General features: G+C 41.6%; 1 protein-coding gene and 1 long non-coding RNA gene across 51 annotated transcripts in view; one reads left to right on the top strand and one right to left on the bottom strand.

Annotated features, from left to right (window-relative positions):
* Pum1 (pumilio RNA binding family member 1) overlaps nucleotides 1-21,688 on the bottom strand; it is a 127,303-nt gene that overhangs the window by 71,410 nt on the left and 34,205 nt on the right. For all 50 annotated transcript variants that reach the window (XM_076565235.1, XM_076565227.1, XM_042271957.2 and 47 more), the window contains one exon: nucleotides 19,079-19,147. In XM_076565235.1, the coding sequence (XP_076421350.1) occupies nucleotides 19,079-19,147 (69 nt within the window). The remainder of the gene's footprint in view (nucleotides 1-19,078; nucleotides 19,148-21,688) is intronic.
* LOC143272002 (uncharacterized) lies at nucleotides 1,692-2,605 on the top strand. Its single transcript, XR_013049359.1, has 2 exons — nucleotides 1,692-1,823; nucleotides 2,431-2,605. It is a non-coding gene; the product is annotated as an uncharacterized LOC143272002 (long non-coding RNA).

The following is a 21,688-nucleotide window of genomic DNA, read 5'->3' as shown; positions in this document are numbered from 1 at the left end:
CTTTTTCATCTTATAAATGGCCTATCCAAAGAGCCCACAAAACCTCCTGACTCCCTGGCTGTACCCCTTTGGCCACTCCCACCTTTAAGTCTGACAAAAATCCTCACTCTTCGTTTGAAGAGGGTGAGACCAAACAGGAGTCCCAATTTAACACCATCTTTGTATCCAAAAAGAAGCAACCTATCAACACAATCTGTGTTGGTTAATTTTATGCTCTGTGAAATGGAGCCAAAGTGATTGATTGAAACCAGTCCTATGCTGCCATTTTTTTCAATGTCCTTCTCCACATAAACTCAAGAATAGCCTTGCTATGGTTTATCAAGTTGGTGACAAAAAGCAGCAATCTCTGAGTTCAAGGTGTCAAAGGGGACTTGTGGGATTCTGATGTCGTTAACTATTGTCGATGGGGCTGTCGCAACATGCAAAGCAGCAAGTGCAGGTGAACAGACGAAAGCAAAGTGTTCCTAGGCTCGACTCCTTAAAAGGGAAACAGTACAGCAAGCACAAGGTACAGCACTAGAAAGTGGAGATTTGGGGGCTGGTGAGAGGGCTCAGAGGGTGAAGGTACTTGCCTCCAAACCTGATGACTTGAGTTCAATCCCTGGAACCTACAGGGATTAGGTTACAAGAAGAGAACCAACTCCACATGTTGTCCTCCATACACAAACTATGGCACACATGAGTCCACAAACATACACATATGCACACAAATAAATTAACAATGAAACAAATTAACAATGTAAAAGAATAATTAAGGTAAAAAGTCTACTTCCTATTAGTAACAGATGCAAGCATATATATATATATATATATATATATATATATATATATATATATATCTCAAAAATGTGTTTCTAGCTCACTGAGTCAACCAGTTCTACTACTAAAAATAAAAAACAAGTACTAAATAGATGTTAGAGGTAACCCCCACAGCATTAGAGCTCCATATACATTTGTGAAGTGGAGATCAGTTAACTACTATCAGTGAGAACAGCAGACACTATTTGGGCAAGTTCCCAAGAGATAAAGAGAAAGAAGAGGGAAGAATAGAGTGCAGCATGCTGATTGGGGCCAGCCAGGGTAGAAAGGGTGAGTTGCTCGGATGCTCAGCAAACAGGAAAGCAATCCCTGAACCAGGGATCTGGGCAAAGTTAAAAGCAAGCTTAGTTAAGCCCTTTAATATCTCTAAGTTCTACACAGAACCTAGCATTTCTCCCTTTACTGTAAAACCTACTGTCTGTACTCAATTATGGTAAGCACAAGAGCTGACTGCAAATGACCTGGTCCCGCTGTACTGTAAACAGGCCCTGATAATGGGATGCTGTGAGGTCACAAAAGTCTACAGTGCACTGCACTGCTTCTGTTTCCTCCTACTACCACCACTGCCCAGCTTGCTCACTTTTAGACAGTTGCTATGCTGTGAACCACACCAGAAAGTGGCCCACTTGGCACAGAAGCAAAAGAGATCCCTACACAACAATTCACTAGGAACTAAAGCCCTGACTCCATGAAGACCAGGATCCTGACATCAACCACATGAATTTGGAAGATCCTTCTCTGATAAAGCTGAGCAAATATTCAGACCTGGTAGACATCGTACCTGCAGCTTGTAAGAGGCCTTAGGAAGTCATGAGATTTAAACCGGCCTTCTAAGCTGTCTGGGATGTGGAGGAACTGATCCAATCATGACTATGTATTTCAAACACTTGAGTTTGTTTTTAAGAAACACTTCTTGCCTGGTGGTGGCCTTTAATCCCAGCATTCCAGCACTCAAGGCTGAGACAGGAAGATCTCAAGAGTTTGAGGTCAGCCTGGTCTACAAAGTGAGTTCCAGGACAGCCAGGGAGGGTTCTTACACAGAAAAACCGTGTCTGTTGGGGGGGGGGGGGGGGCTGACTTCTCATCCCATTTGTTATAGCTAAATCCCAGTGCTGGAAAGTACAGTGGTTTTTGATTTAGGAAAAAGTAATTAGCTCTGTCATTCCATGTTCTCCCCTACTCTGGCTTCTAACCCTTCCACAGTGATAATAAGTAGCTTTTAAATGCTGAATGACACACAGTGGCAACACTTTCAACTTTTTATTCAATGTCAACGAGAGTAAGAATATCTACCATCAATGCTGATGTTAAAACAGAACTAGGTAACAACTTTATTATAAAACAAAATCAAGATCCAAGAGCCACTTAAATTCAGCAACCACCCCTCTGGAGGTAATTCTATCCACCGCATAAGTGACTTCCCCACAAGCCAACTCATTGCCAAAAACAAGTAGTTGCCAAACTTTCACTTCAGCCAGACTTAACCTCAATCACTGCAAATTTAAATGCAACCACATTATTTGTGAGATATGGAGTGGGGGAGAATTATTGACAATCGACACAAAGCAACATTCCTAGCCAACAGACTTTCTCTTTTCTTCTGTGGAGCAGGTAAGCCCAGGCAGGCTTGGAACTCCCTAAGAAATACATGCTGAATCCAGCTCTAGGCAATCCTCCTGCTTCAGCTTCCTGGTGCAGAGATTACAGCCAAAAGTCAACAAATCTCAGGACACCTTTACAAAATTCACTTTAAGGGAAAACTAGGCTATAAAAGATTATGATCTGATGATGTTTGTTCTTTCTCTTTCTTTCTTTCTTTCTTTCTTTCTTTCTTTCTTTCTTTCTTTCCCTTCTTTCTTTCTTTCTTTCTTTCCTGTTTTTGTTTTGTTTTGTTTTTCGTGACAGCGTTTATCTGTGTAGCCCTGGATGTCCTAGAACTCGCTCAGAGATTTCCCTGCCTCTGCCTGAAGTGTTGGGATTAAAAGCGTGTGCTGCCACCACCACCACCACCTGGCAAGATCGGCCAATTCTAAAGGAAACCAATGAGAATTAGGAATTGGTCCAAAAAAAGCCAAGGAGACAGATGTAGTTGGACTGTTAACCCAGTTGGCACGTGGGAAAAGAGCAGAGGCCTCCAGTCCACACCTATGAAGGCATTTTGAGTATAGGAGACACTGCAGTCATGAGTCTGACGCCTTCTCTGGCTCCAATGCTAGCAGCAAGCAGCTTCTCAGAACTGACTTCCTGAGCCAAGCACAGGGATCGCTGACCACGGTGACCCTGTCCACTGAGAGCTAGTTTTTCTTCAGACTGTAATTAGGCTTTTACACATTAGTATCTTATGGTTCTAGTTAGAGTGGGGTTAACGTCATAACGCAATTTATGAGCAATAAAGACCTACTTTTAAGATCTATAAACGCAGGGCGGTGGTGGTGCACGCCTTTAATCCCAGCATTCAGGAGGCAGAGGCAGGCAGATCTCTGTGAGTTTTGAGGTCAGCCTGGGCTACAGAGCGAGTTCCAGAAAAGGCACAAAGCAACACAAGAGAAACCCTGTCTCAAAAAACCAAAAAAAAAAAAAAAGATCTACAAACCAGTTGGGCGATTGGTGGTGCACTCCTTTAATCCCAGCACTCAGAAGGTAGAGGAAGGCAGATCTCTGTGAGTTCAAGGCCAGCCTGGTCTATAGAGTGAGTTCCAGGACAACCAGGGTTATATAGAAAAACCTTATCTCCAAACCGCACCCCCCCCAAAAAGAAAGACAAACCTACAAATGGGGTGGGGGTAGGGGGGTTGTTGTCATCTTGCCATCCTCAGCAATAGAACAGACCTTGTTCTCTTTCCCTATAATGTCCCATCAAATGGAATTCCTATCTGGATAGAAGGAAAAATACGCCATTTTATCTTCTGAACCATAGGTTCATAACAGGAAATACTTAAACCAGTTAACACTTTGTGAGACTTCGAGAAAGTAGGAGAGAAGTACTAGTGTACAAGCAATTAGACACTCGGAAAACTGACATATTGCCTAGGGACACCTTCCTGTTTTTTAAGTCTAACAAAAAAAGAAAATAAAGTTATACTCAGTGGAATATGGTTACACATGCCTGTAATCTCGGCAATCAGAAGCAGAGGGAGAATTATCACAAATTCACTGTAAGCCTGTTCTACACCAAGTCTAAGCTGACAAAGACCTTGTCTCAAACATTTAAAACCAAGAACCTCACAGTCATCGTATATCCCTTATTAAGGATCCTTTAACACACGACGACTCTAAGGTAGCTTCCTTAGTTCAGTGATAATATATAGGAACTCTCTGAATTCCACACTTGACTCAAAAATCATTGACTGCCTCATCTCACCTTATAAATGACCATCAAATGAAATGATACAATACAGCTCACAATGAAGAACTACTCCTACTCTAGAGGAGAGGAGTAAGACTTCCCCAACCCAGCCTGGGTATGGTAGCGCACACTTGTAATCCCTGCACTCAGGGGAGAGGCAGGTAGATCTCTGTGACAGAGAAATAGGGGAATGGGTAGAGGCCGCGTGACTTCCCTGATACAAGGCTGCCCAAATGTCCTCAGCCCACAGACAAAGCTAACACAGTGCCACCTAGCCACTGCAGTAAAAATCACTAGCCAACCAAACCCCACAAGAACCATGACTACAGCTCTGCAGAACCTAAAGAAGCTATTACTGAGGATTAGCGTGTATGACCACATCAATTCTAATATTTGCCTAGGGAAGTATCCGTGAGGTTCTCTGAGGGCCTTAACAGCAAGTGTGCATTCTTTCTGCTTCACTACGCTCTAAAGGGTTAGCTGCTTATACTTGTAAACCCATGTTGCAAATATCTACCCACCTCTCTTCGCCACCACTCTCTCCTCTCTCCCCGCAACACACTACTCCCAGGAAAACTTGGCTTATAAGACACACAGCGATGCTTACAAACTCACAGGCATGATCAGGTCTCATGTTATCATAACTGGCTACTCAAATTTCCAAGCCTACAAGTCTCTTCATATCTATTCTCATCACTCTGATTACATTAAGTCAGAAAAAGGGCCCTCTGAGACTGAAAAGTGAGCTATAATGGTGATTGCAGTAATTCACAAGTCCATGGAAAAAAAACAGCATTTCCAGAACCTTCTCAAAACCTTAACTCCATCAAATTTAGCTAGTCCCTCCATACCAGATTGTTATGAAGCCAAAGGAGACACCCCAGAAAGTGTTCACAAATGCCATGACCTATACAGATGCTAAGTCATTATTCTGTTTATTAAAGTTTTTTGAGGGGGTTGTTTGTTTTATTTTGGGGGTTTGGTGGTGGTGGTGGTGGTGGTGGTGGTGGTGGTGGTGGTGGTGGTGGTGGTGGTGGTGGTGGTGGTGGTGTGTGTGTGTTGGGGAGGGGGGTTCGAGACAGAGTTTCCCTGTGTAACAGTCCTGGCTGTCATGAACTCGCTCTATAGACCAGGCTCACCTGGAATTTAGAGAGATATTCACCTGCCTCTACCTCCTCAGTGCTGGCAAATTAATGGTATGCACCACCATGCCTGGCTCTTTATTTAAAGTTTTATTCAAGTTTGAAAAACAAAAAACAAAGCCAATCTGGGATATAGAGTAAGCTAGTCTCTCAGAAAATAAAGAAATAAAAGTATAAATCAATTATTCACAAAACTTTTAAAATAAAGACTGAGTCATTCATTAACTGCTACAATTCTTTCGAGGGTTATAGGGGTGGGGGAGTTGTCAGAATCAGAATGAATAAAGGGCCATCTGAATTCCCAAGAATTTATCTGAACAACAACAAAACAAAACGCTTCAATCTGCCATGGTAGTGCATATATATATACACCTATAATCTGAACAACTCAAGACTAATAGAGAATTACCACACACCTGGGTTACAAACAAGATCCTTTCTCAATACACATAGACTTTCTTCCCCACCCAACAAAATGCAATAAAAATTTTTAAAGAAAAAGACTGCCTCTCTTTGTGCATGGTTCCCTTTTGGATCAAGATCCAAGATTTGTCAGCGATGGTGAGTTCAAGGCCAGCTTGGTCTACAGAGTAAGTTCCAGAACAGGCTCCAAAGCTACACAGAGAAACTCTGTCTCAAACGAAGAGAGAGGAGAGAGAGAGGAGAGGAGAGAGAAAGAGAGAGGAGAGAGAGGAGGGAGGGGGGAGAGAGGAGAGAAAGAAAGAAAGATGGAAGATGGATCCGTGGGTAAAGGTACTTCCCTAATGGCCTGAAATTAATCTCCAGAACCTGTATTGTGGAGGGAGCAAGCTAACTGCCCCTAAAATGTTCTCTGACCTCCACATGCCTATCCACACACATAAAAGATTTTTTTGTTGTTGTTTTTTTAGAATTAGAATGATACCAGGGATAATGGCACACATCTGTAATCCCAGCACTTGGAAGGCAAAAGCAGGGGTCTGAATCTGAGGATATTACATAGTAAGACTCTTTCTTTAAAAATAAAAATAGCCAGGTGGTGGTGGCACACGCCTTTAATCCCAGCACTCGGGAGGCAAAGCCAGGCGGATCACTGTGATTTCAAGGCCAGCCTGGTCTACAGAGCGAGATCCAGGACAGGTACCAAAACTACACAGAGAAACACACACACACACACACACACACACACACACACACACACACACACACACACACACACACACCAATGAATCAATAAAATAAAAACAACAAAAATCAGTGCTTATTGATGTTAACAAGATTATTAATTCCTTGCTGAATTAGTAGGGACAGCAAGAGAGCACAGCAAATAATGGTGCTGTCATCAAGCCTGATCACCTAAATTCAATCCCTGAGACCCACATAGTGGAGAGAACTGACTCCTTCAAGTTGTACTCTGACCTATAAACATACAAAGTGGTAAGCTCACACCCATGTGTATACACACACAATTTCAACATTTTTAAATATCCTTATCAATTTACAACTCATAGTCTAATAAATGAAGCCTGATATTAAGTGATCTTGAGTTCACTACAAATAAACCATTTTCTTTTAAGCAGACAACATTTGCTTCAACATGAATTCAAAATGACAAAAGCTGGTGGTAATTTAGGAGATTATACTGTATTATTTGACATAATTTTTAATACGTAAAGTTGCAGCTAAGTTTACAAATGGTAGCTTAAATAAGGAACAATAGAAATCATCACTGGCTTCTTCGCAAAGCCAATTATTCTATTAAAATAAACATATGACAGGGCTGGGTTTGTGGCTCAGTTGTTGGTGTACTTGCCGAACCTGCAAAAGTCTTCAATGCAATGCCCAGCGATACATGAACCCTGTGTGTGTGTGTGTGTGTGTGTGTGTGTGTGTGTGTGTGTGTGTGTAAGAAGAGGGAGGGAGGGAGGGAGGGAGGGAAGGAGGGAGGGAGGGAGGGAGGGGAAGGAGGGGAGGAGAATGTTTGCCATGTGTGCTCACGCTGTCACGGCCAGAACAACTCCCCTGGCACTGGATCATAGACAGCTGGGGAGTAGCAGTAAAAACCCTGACCCATCTCTCCAGGCCCCTGAAACTAACAATTTTGTTTTGCCCTGGGTTATAAGGCACTTCTGATAAGTAGGGTTAGTGCCATTCAACACCAGTTACATTGCAGTGAAACCCACCCATCACTTGGCTGGCCAAGATAGTCATTGATTCTTCCTTCCTGAATCTAAAAAATCCAGTGCTGATTTTTCTGTCTGTGGAAAAAGTTTCTCCAGCAGCAAATGCATGTCTATAATCCCAGCATCCAGGATGCTGAGGCTGAAGTGCAAGGTCAGCCTGTGTTCAAAGCAAGAAATCCAGTTTTGATGGTCTATTGTTTTGTTTTGTTTTTTTGCGTGCGTGCGTGGGAGGGGGGCGGGGGGGAGGACACGGACACAGACTACGGATACCAGGGTTTCTCTGTATAGCCTTGACTGTCCAAGGACTCACTCTGTAGACAGGCTAGGCTCAAACTCAGAGATCTGCCTGCCTCTGCCTCCAAATATACCTGCATGTATATGATACACATATACATAATGAAATAGTCACTGAAGAAATTCTTCACATGGGGTGAAAAGACAGTCTATAGTACCTCAGGTGTGAAGCCCTAATAGGAGGTTAAGAACCCTGTAGGACCATGTGTGTGCCTGGTGTCTGCAGAGGTCAGAATTCTAGAGACACTGGATCCCCTGGAATTGAAGTTATGGATTTGTGATCCATCATAAGGGTGCTAGGAATCAAATCTGGGTCCTATGCAAGAGGAACAAATGCTACCAAACATTGAACCATCTCTCCAGCCCCTTGCAAAGAAATTTAATTCCCTCCAAAACAATTAAAAATGTAACCTAATAAAACTCAAATGCTGGGGGGGGGGGGACCTGTAGGATGCCACTCAGCTTTCCCACTGCTTTACTTATTCATTTTATTTACTATGATACAGAGTGGCAGTCAGGGACTTTTGTGTGCTTGACAAGTCCTCCACCCATGAGCTACATCCCCAGCCCTCAGAGAAAGTTTGGGGTTGTTTTTAGTTTTTTTTTTTTTTTTTTAACTGTAATTCCTTTCTTTCTTTTTTTTTTTTTCTTTTTTTTTTTAATGTTTTGCATGTATACCACATGAGTGCCTGGTGCCTTCAGAGGTCATCAGATCTCTTGGAAATGGAGTTATGGATGGTTGTGAACCGCCATGTGGGTACTTGGAATCAAACCCAGGTCCTCTGCAAGAAGGACTCTTAACCACTGAGTCATCTCTCCTGCCCTTGTTAACTGTAATTACAAATTAAAAATCAAGACCTATTATAATGAACAAGAATGCAACTACTGAAACAAATTTATTGCTTAAGTTTTTTTTTTTTAAACTGGGAATCTATTCTGTAGTCAACTGAGGCACAAAGGGCTAATGTAGAGAGACTTTGTTTCATCTATCCAGAAGGAATTAAGGTACCCTGAAGAGCCACTATGAACTGCTGAGGAACCAAGAGGTATATATATCTGTGGAGGGGGATGGAGATATGAAGAACTGATGCACTTTAGAACACCCACCAGTCAGCGCTGCAAGCTGGCTTTTGACAATCCCTACACTTTGATACACAGCCATTAAGAGCAACTTGTCCTGAAACAGTCCGCAAAAAAACATGCTGCTTTCAGGAAGCAAGTCCTTCAAAGACATCTGGACACACTGATAGCACTCAAAGGTGCTATCACTTGTGTAGCACTGACCTGGAGACAAGTCATACGCTGACCTCTCTCCACTGAGAACTCCTAGAGTGCACTAAAGCTTTCTTTACAAGCTCCCACACTTCAAGTTACTGAAACATTGACAAAGGTAACTTCTCTCTAATCTTAACACTTGACAAAATGACAATCAGTCTAGAAAAATGACAGGAAGAAATACACAATAAAAGTACGTTGTCTGTCAAGTTACCTACTGATGAAGCCACATGCTTTTATTCATGTATAAATGATACAGCTGATCTGTGTTCTAAGCACATTCCTGTTAAAATGGGCCTATATGTTATTAAAAAAAAAAAAAAAAACCTACACAATTTTTCTTGATAGCCTAATGTACTTAAGACCCGCCCCAGATCCCTTACCACAAAGTTCAGGAATAAGGCAGTGCGAACACCATTTCAATCAACACCCTCTAGATCCTGAAATTCCAAACAAATAAGAACACTGAACTCATGCCCATCGTCAGTCGGCCTCTCTAGTACTCAAGTGTGAGCAATACTATGCCAGAGACAGGAGTGCCCTTTCCATGCATTCTCAGAAATGACTACTTCAAAAATTTAGCTATTTATACAGGGAATAACAACACAGAAAAGATTTTCTCTAAGTGCCCCATTATGAGAACCACACCAAAATACAATGAAATAAGTTTGATGTTCTCTGATTCCTTATGGCAAAATTAAGAGAAAGATTTGCTAGGCATTGTGGTACAAACCACACCCTTAATCACAGCACTTGAAAGGTAAAGGCAGACAGAACTCTGAGTTTCAGGCCAGCCAGGGCTACAGAGAAACCCTGTCTCAAAATTTAAAAAACACCTTTAATCCCAGCACTTATAAGGCAGAGGCAGGCTAATCTCCAAATTCGAACACAGCCTGGTATACACAGTGAGCTCCAGGACAGTCAGAGTTACAAAGAGAAACTTTGTTTTGAAATACAAAAAAACAATAAATAAACAAAACAAACAACAACAAAAAAGAAATGCATACATCATAGTTAATACATATCTGAGCAAGCAACAAAGCACAAGTAAGCCCAACTTCCTAGACATCATTATGTCTGGCTATGCAGACAGAATAGAGGGTGTGTCTAAGCCATAGTAGATGATACAGAAAAAGCAGCCTATCGATCTGGGAGCATATGGTAGAGCGTGCCTACCCCCACCCCACCCCCAGTACTCATAGCACAGAGGCAAGATCACTGCACGTTCCAGGCTAGACAGGGCTATACAGTAGGGATCTGGCTCCAAAACAGAACGCCTGCATATCACACTCAACTTGAAGGGCAGCAGCACTGTTGGATCCTTGGATACCTGTGCATTAAGTAGTTATCAGTGCTTCTGGCATAACTATTTGCAAAAGAGGAATGAGGCCTTTCAGTTTTGTTGCTATCCACCCTCTTTCTCCACATCTTCACAACCCTAGGGGCAGAAAAGGCATCTAAGTGCTGCATCTGTTTATTGAATTGAACTGGAGGTCTGGGTGGACAAATGGGGGGCCTTAAGAACAGAAGGAATCCTCTGCAACCTAAACTCGCTCTATAGTTTTTAGCTGGTGAGAGAGCAGGAGAGCTTAATGGAGGAGCACAAACTAGCAGCTGAGCTTTGAAAGAGTAAAACTCAACATGATGGACTGGGAGTAAGGTATTGGAGCATGATCACATCAGTCTCTTGCTGCCTAGCTATTTTAAAAAAAAAAAAAAAAAAAGCATTCTAACAACAAAGGACCATCATGAAAATCATGTCCATGAAGTAATAAGCATAGTCAGAAAACCTGTATTTGTTCCTATCCTTTTTCTGTGCTCAACAAAATGGAATCAGTCGATTCAGTATTGACACTTCATAGCTTTACCTGGTCTTTTTCCTCATCTTTAAAACAAACAAATAAACAAAAGTGGAAAGATGGAGGCACAAGTCAGGCAAAGTGGTACAAACCTATAATCCCAGCTTTTCAAGAAAAAACAGTATAAGTTCAAGGCCAGCCTTGGCTACATAGTGAAGACATATTTTACACAACAAAGCAAAACAAAAGGTGGCTCACAGATGATAAATGCTACTGATGGCATCATATGAATATGGTAGTGGAAGCTGGCATTTACTGTTACACAAGTGTTCAGCTGCTTGACTCTCAAATCAAGTATATAAATATGCATCAAAAAGACACTACTAAACAGCCATGATGGCACACACATTTAATCCCAGCACAAAGGCAGGTAGATCATTGTAAAAGGCCAGCCTAGAGGGCTGGATAGATGGCTCCAGCAGTTAAGAGCGCTGGCAGTTCTTCCAGAAGGCCCAGATTCAATTCCCAGCACCCATGTGGCAGCTCACAACTGTCTTCATGTTCCAGGAGGTCTGACTTCCTCATACAAACATACATGCAGGCAAAATGCCGATGAAGATAAAAATAAATAAAAGGTCAGCCTAGGCTATGTGGGAAGATCCTGCACTTCTGAGACAGGGTCTTTTCTACATAGCCCTGGCTGTCCTAGAACTCACTATGTAGACAAGGCTGGCCTCCTGATTGCTGGAATTAAAGGTATACAAAACTATATCCATCCTCTTTTTTATTAAGCTAACATTTTAGCCAAAAGAAGAGCATGAAAGGGTAGAAATACATTAGCACAGGGGTCCTACTATGCTTACTGCATTTTCACATTCCAAGGCAGCTCAATGTACACAGTAGGTCAGCCCAGCCTTCTCGGACAAGTGATAGGACAGGTTGAACACAGGTCTCAAAGTGATGGGACAAGGAGTTAGGAACTATGTTCCAAATATCAGACACACTCACTTTTCAGTTTAGAAGGCACCGTATCTTTGCCCTCAAAACACCAAATCTCAAAACTTATTATAAGGCCTCAGGAATATCTCCAAATAATGCAGAAAAGTCACTTCACATCCAACACACAGTAAGTAAGTTAGCCATTTACTAAGAGTATGCTCCTTGGGATCATGTGGCCTGAGTACATTTCATTCTAACAGCAAGATGTAGGAGATGATCTAAACCAAATAGTGTTAATACAGAGTTAATAGAACTAGGGCCTTCACCATTGCTCTCTGTGCTCAACAGCCAGTTTAGAGAGAAGATGTTAGTTATATGGGCTGGCCAGATACTTTGTATTAATATATCTAGAAAGGCCTGCATTCTGAGTCAACAGTATGTCTCCTTTCCAACAATCAATTTCGTAGTCAACTGAATGAACTACTACTTTTACGTACCACTACTTAAAAGGAATTGCCAGCTTAAACAGCAATCCCATTCAGAAATTCACAAACCCTTTTAGTTGATCAAAACTTTGTAATTCAATGTCAACCATAATGGAAAATAATTTAACATACTGAGCCACCACATCAAATCCTCACTTGGCCCTGCTTCCAAACCATGTATCCTGAGGGACATTTCCAGTCACTGAAAAGAACTCAATGAGGGCTAGTTGGCAGTTGGCAGTTACATACATTAGCATGTATGAGGCCCAGCATCCATAAACAGAGTATGGCAGCACACACCTATCATTCTAGCACTCTGGAGGTAAACACAGTAGGATTAGAGGTTGGAACTAGAGAGGGTGGCTCAGCAATGAAGAACACTTAATGTTCTGGCAGAGGACCTGGGTTTAGTTCCCACTATCTACAGGATAGTTCACCCACCTGTAACTCCCCACTTCAGAAGATCTGACACCCTCTTCTGACTCCCACAAGTTCCTGCATGCAAGCTGCACATAAACTCACGCAGGCACATCTATATACATAAAAATATTTTTTAAAGCTGTTCAAGGTCACTATTTGTTAAAATTAGCATGATACAAAAAACCCTATTGTAGGCCAGGAAGTGTGTATGATGCGAGGAATCCAATGAAAAGTTCTAGGATAACCAATCACTCTAAAAGGACAGCATATTTTCCTCTCCCCTCTAAAGGCTGAACCATTCTTTTTCTACATAAGGTCAAACTCCAGCAATCTCTGATCTGGGAGAGTCCTAGAAACTAAACTGTTACTCAACATCTCTTAGAGATAGAAAGAGCAGAGTTCAAGGATAAATGTTTAACCACAGATGGAAGCATTAACTAAGGCCCTGCACTATGCTGGCCCTATCCTACCAAGTTTTACTTTCTCTGAATAAACAGCTTCCCAGATCACTATGAGATCACTCCCTCCTCTAAATCTATGCTTTTAATCCCAGCACTGGGGAGGCAGAGAGTTCCTGGTCAGCCAGAGCTTCATAGTAAGAGATCCTACCCCTTAAAATGGATGGATGGATGGATGGATGGATGGATGGATGGATGGATGGATGGATGGATGGATGGATGAAAATTAAAAAACCTACCTTACATTCAGGAATACTATTCTAATTTCTAGTATCTGCAATTATCATTTAAAGTCTACCGGTGGATAAGGAAGGATTCTTTATCACTTCATATTCAGGGAAAGTGCTCTAAATTTTCTCAATCATATTATTTTAATGACTTATTCTTATTATATGTGCACTGGTGTTTTGCATGCATGTATGTCTGTGAAAGGGTGTCAGAACCCTAAGAACTGGAGTTACAGACAATTGGGAGCTGCCATGTGGGTGCCTGGAACTGAACCCAAGTCCTCTGAACGGATAAGCCATCTCCCCAGCCTCTTCTCAATCAGATTTAAAAATCTATCACCAAGGGTAATAATTTTCTGAGATTTATTTATTTTTTATTTCATGTGCACTGGTATGTCTGTGAACATGCCAGGCCCCCTGGAACTGTAGCTATAGATAACTGTAAATTGCCATGTGGTGCAGGGAGCCGGGACAATCGCCATTATAAGATGGCGCTGACTTCTCTGCATTTTGAAGATTTATTACTTCTAAGACAATGCTTTCGATGAAATACAAGCCTCTGCTTTGCACATGTGCAAGCTATATTGGCCCCCCACCAATCCTGTGGTGCCTGGTGGCGCAGGCTAAGTTCAGCCAGCGATTCCCGCCTCTTTTCCCTATATAAAGCAGCTGCTTTTACTGCTCCCTCCCCTCGCTTCCAGCTCTCCCTTAACCAAAGGCTCTCCAATAAAAGTGTGATCCGAGAAGAATCTTTGTGTGGTGGTTGTTCTTCCTTGCTGGTCGAGAGGAGCGCACCGCAATGTGGGTGCTGGGAATTGAACCCAGGTCCTCTGGAAGAGCAGCCAGTGTTCTTAACCACTGAGCCATCTCTCCAGCCCCAGTAATAATTTTCTAAACGATGATGGGATAACTATCTAAATACATTCAGTTTAACCAAGAAATGACATGGTGGCTTACACTATTAATTAAACTATCCTAGATATATGAAACATTATGGAATCTTAGCTCATTGTGATGGTGAATGACTACATTACCATTTACAAATGGAGGCAGGAGAATGAGTTCAAGGTCACCTATATGTCATGTCAAGTTTGAGGTCAACCTGAATACCTCCATCATTAGCAACATCCTAAAAAAGAAAAATAGTCACTTTTTCTATAAAGGTTAGAAAAATTCAGCAAGCTCGTGCTAGTTACCCTCAGCCGTTGGAAGGCCCAGGTAAGAGATCTGTTACAATTTCAAAGGCAGCCTGGGAAACAGGGAATTCCAGTAGAATGAGACTGTTTCAGGCCCACACCTTTAATTCCAGTGATCAGGAGGCAGAAGCAAATATATCTCTCTGTGAGTTTGAGGTCAGCCTAGTCTCCAAATCAAGATCCAGGATAAGGATGCATAGTGAAAGTCTGTCTCAAAAAAAAAAAAAAAAAAAAGACCCTATCCAAAAATAATTTTTTTAGACAACCACAAATAAATGACAGAAAAAACAATGGTCAATTATGCACTAAGGGATCTTTTCATCAATTACTCTCACAATACTTTTTTCCTTTCCATAAATCCATCCTTTTTAGGACATAAGTAGTTATGTTCTATACAGAAAGAAAGGACCACACAGGAAACCAATGTAGAAAATTTAAGAACTCAAAGTCAACATGATAGTTAACTGTGATTGTCAACCTAACTGCATTCAGAATGGACTAAGAACCAAACAGAGCACATTCTGGGTACAAGACACCTCAGCGACTCTGATCAACCCCTGAGTGGAGTCTCAAAAAGATGGCAGCGTTACTGAGACGTGGAGAAGGGCAGAAGGCAGGGACCAGACAGAGCCCTGGAAGTATGTCCCTAGGGGTCTGTGTTCTTTGGTCTCTTCCTGACTCCAGTCTCACTGCTTCCTGTCTGCCATAAACAAGCCCTTCTGTTATGTGTTCCTAACTCGGAAACTGAGAGCTAAAAGAAACAATTCTGGGCTATAAAGACATATACAGGCACAAAATCCATACACATAAAATAAAAGTAAATCTTGAAGGGGATTTATCTCCCATAAATTAAAAAAAAAAAAAAAAAGAATTGTTCTATTATTTTATTGTTGCCAGGTATTTGGTCTCAGTGACCACAAAAGAACAGTCCATGATTTTCTGTTTGTACAAAACCACTCTCCTCAGTCCATACCAACTAAGCTGCTCAGGCATGTGTCCCTAACCTTTGGAAGACTTTCAGGCTGAATGAAAGAGCAAGTAAGGCACATGGGAATAGTTTAACATATCACCCAAATCCCAAGACACATTCCTTTATCCTTTTTTCACACTCGACACAAGGAGAAAGGAACCCCTTCAGCTAAAAACAGCTGAACTTTAGGGGGTACAGAGTAGGTTCAGTAGTTAAGAGTACTGGTGGCTCTTCCAGAAGACCCAGGTTCAAATCCCAGCACCTAGGAAGAAGCCCAAAAGTGGCTATAATAACTCCAGTTCCAGGGGATCTGGCATCCTCTTCTGGCCTCTGCAAGCACCAATCATTCATGTAGTACATATACACATACACTCAGGCAAAACATCCTCACACATGAAGTAAAAGTAACTAAATCTTAGGCTAGGCAGTGGTGATGCACACGTTTAATCCCAGCAGAGGCAGGAGGATCTCTGAGTTCCAGGTCACCCAAGGCTACACAGAGAAACTCTGTCTCACCAAAAAAAAAAAAAAAAGAGTAATTAAACCTTTTTAAAAGTTTTTCCAATAAAAACAGCTGCACTTCAGACAACCAGCAAAGATGTGAGAGTGGTATTTTAAGTAACAACTTCTTAGCAAATTTCCTTCTACAAAATGCTCAAAAATCTCTCTATGCCAAGAGCTATGGCAAAGGCTTTAACACAGTAAGGCAGCACTAACAGTATTAGAAATCAATTTCTTTGAAGTTTTAAAGATCCATATATGAATGTACCTAAAGTATTCTTTCTCCCTTGCCCTAGCACCCACACCACTGAGCCTGGCTTAAAAGTCCATCCAATCCATCTAAATTTAGTGTTTGTATTAGCTATATTACTCCCTTCAAGAGATGTTTTATTGATAAACAGAAAGAAAAAAATCTAGCAATCAGAAGTTGGAATTAGCCGAGCGGTGGTGGCACACGACTTTAATCCCAGCACTCAGGAGGCAGAGACAAGCAGATCTCTGTGAGTTTAAGGCCAGCCTGGTCTACAGAGTGAATTCCAGGATAGCCAAGGCTACACAGAGAAAGTAATCAGACTTTTATTATAAAACCATGCTGTGGATGGGCAGTGGTGGCACTCGCCTTTAATCCCAGCATTCAGGAGGCAGAGGCATTCGAGACCAGCCTCACCTACAAAGAAAGTTCCAGGACAGCCAGAGCTGATACTCAGAGAAACCCTGTCTGGGGTGAGGGGAGATAAATAAATAATTTAAAAAAAAAAAAAAAAAAAGGCATGTTGCTATGCTTCTGGTGTGCTCCTCTACCCTGCATTCCTGCATTTGGGGGGGGGGGGTCCTTTCCCAATCTGCATGTAACCAAGTCCTCATATGACCAAAAGATGCTTCTTAGTCTGGTACCTCCTCATGATACTGATGTGCTCTCAAAGCCCTTCTGGGGTTGGGGATTTAGCTCAATGGTAGAGCGCTTGCCTAACAAATCCAAGGCCCTGGGTTTGGTCCTCAGCTCCGGGAGGAAAAGAAAGAAAAAGAAAAAAATAAATTAAATAAATAAAAGACCTTCTGTAAGTTTCAACTATAGAAGAAACTTGATCTTCTTTTAGTGTAGACTCTGAGTTTCCTTCACTCTGTATTTCACTGCCCTTTTTGTGTTTCTAAGAAATAACTTGTGTGAGTTATCCAAGCTTAAGGAAGGAGTAATATCTTTCCTGGTGTGGACAATAAACTGTGCCCTCAGTGGGTCCAGATAAGCTAATGTGTGCAAAGTACTTAATATCTGCCTACAAGGGTAATTAACAAATGGTAGTTACCACTGTTGCTTTGTGAATGTGTTATTTTGTACTCTGAAAGTCTGAATGAAAAATGTCCCTACAGGCTCAGGCATAAATGAACAGTTGGTCTCCAACTGTTAACACTGCTTAGAGAGAGGTTATGGGGAGGTATAGCCTTCCTGGAGGAAGTATGTCACTGAAGGCAGAGTTCAAAGCCTTATACCACTTCAAGTTCTGTGTGTTTCATGCCTAAGATAAAAGATGTGTTCTCGTGACCTGTGGTCACATCTCTCCTACCATTATGAACTCTCCTTCTGGAACCAGAAGCTCAAATAAATTGTTTGTTCCTTAAGTGACCCTTGCTCATTTTATCACAACAGAAAACTAATTCAAACTCTTCATGCCTCAGTGTCTCAATGCTGGGCTTAAAGGCATGAGCCAACACACTCAGTTTTAGAATTGGACTTTTAACAAAAAATAGGTTATAATCACAGGAACAGGAGAAGATAAAATAGTTTATCCTTCCATATTTACTATCTAATCTGTTAATTTTCTCTTTAAACTTACTCTAGAAATTAAGTAACGAAGTTTTTTACCCAGTACCATGTGAGGTTTATTACAACATGCTGCTCCAATGACAGTAGGCAGGCAGAGGTAACACAAAAACACCTAGGACTGCCTAAAAGTCAGAACCCAAGATTGTAAGTCAGAAACTGGCCTCTCTGAACACAAGAAAATTCAAAAAAAAAAATGCAAAGCAAAAATCTTTCAACAAAATGAGCAAGAATCCCAGGGCAAAGCAGCACAAGCCTGTGACTACTCAATGCTACCACAGAAGCAACCCAGGAGTGCTCAGTGTCAACCCAGCAAAAGGACTGCATTACTTCTGAATCTTGCAAACCCAGCACGATGCCTGGACCAACAGCATTCCTGAAACCACACAGATGTTATCTAAAGTACAGCCATCCTCCCTCCTTACAAACATTCAAGTAGACAGGAGAACTTTCCAGTGCAGAACAGAAGAGACAAAACCAAAGTTACTGCCCAGAACGACAGCCCCCAGCAAATGGTCTCTCAGGAATGAATGGATGCAGTCTTCAGCTAGACATGTGAATAGTCTACCGTACTTGTCATCAGTACAATTCCTGTCAACAAGCAGAACCTTCGGAGGTTGGAGGAGGTTGTACTTTAACTACACTCCCCTTTTAAACAATGGTAACTCTACTTACAATATAATGAACAAAAAAAATTAAAACACTACAAAGAAACCAAAGTTCTTGTTTCTGGACGACTAGCTGAGATCTCTATCTGTAAGTATTTGACCAGAAACCTAAGCAGCATCATGCATCACGATGGAGCCGTAGGTACTACCCTTTACAAAGGCACTCGTCTAAACAGACCACTAACATCCCCTGATTAGCAGCACAGCTAAAAAAAACTCCCTTTCCTACTGCCAAAGCACCTAGACACTGAAAAATGAGGTGAGGGTAAGAACACTTGATAGATATCAAAATGTTTGGACACCTCACATTACATCTAACTTATCAACACTTATTAATGTGTGCTCATACTTTGGTGCTTTGTTGTTTAAGTAACTGGGCTAAGTTAATACCCGTACCAGTAGTTTTGGCACAACTCTCCAGCATCCTATTCTACTGTGAGGATGGCAACAAGGAAAAGCAAGCACATATTTCTAGAGACTAGATTCAGACACATCTGATGAAAGACAACTCCAAGCTTCCCTAAGAACACCTACTTTCAACCACACCAGCTCACTTACCTCGCCCATAGCTCTTCCCTCCAGAGCAAGTGCTTGAAAATCATGATTTAATTCATCCATAGAGCGTACCTAGTGTTCAGAATAAAGGGGAAAGCTTCACGTCAGCATTATGAATATTACATACCTATCATGCACAAATGTAAAATCTTCCAATGTTTACTTTAAGAAGTCAACAGGCACGGTAACAAAACTCAAGGTATTAAGCATTCACTTACCTTAAACCATCAGGACTCAGAAATGATTGATCCCTGCTTTATCCTACCCACTCCCTTCTATTTCCAAAGCATGAAAACATCACATAACAATAATGTTAGTTACTTTTCACATACTTTAATAAGCAGAGGTCAATTATGCTGAACAACAGTACTGCACCTCAGCCTTCAGCAGTCAAGTATAAATGAGGTCAATTGGAACTAGTATTCTTGGATCACTCCAAGATATTGGGCTGTAAACTTTACAGAGTACCCGAACATCTATCCACAGGAGGCAGTCCTGGGAAGCCTCTGAATCTCAAAACAAGGGAGAAAAGAAATAGCATATATCACAAGAAACCTTCCTCACAACGCATTAAAGCCTATCTATATACAACTTCTTTAAGCTTCCATTTAATCAGCTCTAAAGTCATTGACTATAAGACCACAGTGGATCAAGGCACTTATTACTGAGTCTGATGACCTGAGTATGATCTCCAGGACCCACATAATGCAAGGAAAGAACTGACTCCCACAGGTTGTTTTCACATGCACACGCACACATACATACATACATACACACACACACAAACACACACACAATAGTAATAATAATTTTTTTTCAAGACACGGTTTCTCTGTGTAGCCCTGGCTATCCTGCAACTCACTCTGTAGACCAGGCTGGCCTCGAACTCTCAAGAGATCAACCTGCCTCTGTCTCCCTAGTACTAGGATTAAGGTCATACACCACCATGCCTGGCAAATTTCTTCAAGATAACATTAACAATGGAAATCAAATATGAGAATGAGTACTCAAAGTTGTCATCTCCATCAAGCCAGAAGCCATAAGACAAAAATGATGGGAAGTTTTATGTCACTATGATTTATGATTTATGCCATCTGCTAGTCTTCTCAACTTTGATCAACAATCTGTCTCTGCTTTCTAAGGCTAGAGTCTGCCATCCATGAAAAAGATATTTATGGCCAGGCGGTGGTGGCACACGCCTTTAATCCCAGCACTCGGGAGGCAGAGCCAGGCGGATCTCTGTGAGTTTGAGGCCAGCCTGGGCTACCAAGTGAGTTCCAGGAAAGGCGCAAAGCTACACAGAGAAACCCTGTCTCGAAAAACCCAAAAAAAAAAAGAAAGAAAGAAAGAAAGAAAGAAAGAAAGAGAGAGAGAGAGAGAGAGAGAGAGAGAGAGAGAGAAAGAGAGAGAGAGAGAAAGAAAGAAAGAAAGAAAGAAAGAAAGAAAGAAAGAAAGAAAGAAAGAAAGAAAGAAAGAAAGAAAGAAAGAAAGAAAGAAAAAGAAAGAAAGAAAAGAAAAGAAAAGAAAAGAAAAAAGAAAAAGATATTTATGAAAGAAGAAAGCTTTTCTACACCCCTGAAAACAAGGTGCTGCCGGGCAGTGGTGGCGCATGCCTTTAATCCCAGCACTTGGGAGGCAGAGGCAGGCAGATCTCTGTGAGTTCGAGGCCAGCCTGGGCTACAGAGTAAGTTCTAGGAAAGGCACAAAGCTACATGGAAAAACCCTCTCGGAGAAAAAACAACAACAAAAAAAAAAACAGCTGCCTAAAGCGAGAGCCTCCTAACCGTGCTGTCCTGCTGGCCACCACCTTCCCAAGGTTGGTGGACAATTTCTAGGATGAAGCAACTAATGCCAAGGTTGAACTAGGAGGCCAAGCAAGGAGAAAGATAGTGCTGTGGGATGTTCTTATGTTAAATGTGTTGTTCTGATTGGTTAATAAATAAAGCACTGATTGACCAGTAGCCAGACAGAAAATATAGGCAGGACAAGGAGAGAGGAGAATTCTAGGAAGTGGAAGGCTGCCACCATGAGAAGATGTTAAAATACCAGCAAGCCACGAGCCACATGGCAACTTATAGATTAATAGAAATGGGTTAATTTAAGATACAAGAACAGTTAGCAAGAAGCCTGCCACAGCCATACAGTTTGTAAACAATACAAGTCTCTGTGGGTTTACTTGGTTGGGTCTGCTGGACTGGCAGGTGAGAGAGATTTGTCCTGACTGTGGGCCAGGCAGAAAAACTCTAGCTACAAGATAGCACTTAAAACCCAACTTAAGCCAGGCCGTGGTGGCCTACCCCTTTAATCCCAGCACTCAGAAGGCAAAAGCAAGCAATCTCTGAGTTCGAGGCCAGCCTAGTCTATAGAGTGAGTTGCAGGACATCCAGGGAGGGGTACACAGAGAAACCCTGTCTTTAAAACAAAAACAAACAACCAAAAAAAAAAAAAAACCCTTAATACTTAGAATGTTGGTTTGTGTGAATATTAACTATGTAAAATTACAGTAGCACTATTGCTTTCTAGCAAATACTTTAAAACCCACAGGCAACAAACTACGCAACTAATGATACAATGTGTTACTAGGCTGTAACAACTTTGGAGTGTTTGCTAAAA

Source organism: Peromyscus maniculatus, chromosome 2 (genome assembly GCF_049852395.1).
Source record: "Peromyscus maniculatus bairdii isolate BWxNUB_F1_BW_parent chromosome 2, HU_Pman_BW_mat_3.1, whole genome shotgun sequence".
In the NCBI taxonomy this organism is placed as follows: domain Eukaryota; kingdom Metazoa; phylum Chordata; class Mammalia; order Rodentia; family Cricetidae; genus Peromyscus; species Peromyscus maniculatus.
This window is presented reverse-complemented; position numbering and strand designations above follow the sequence as displayed.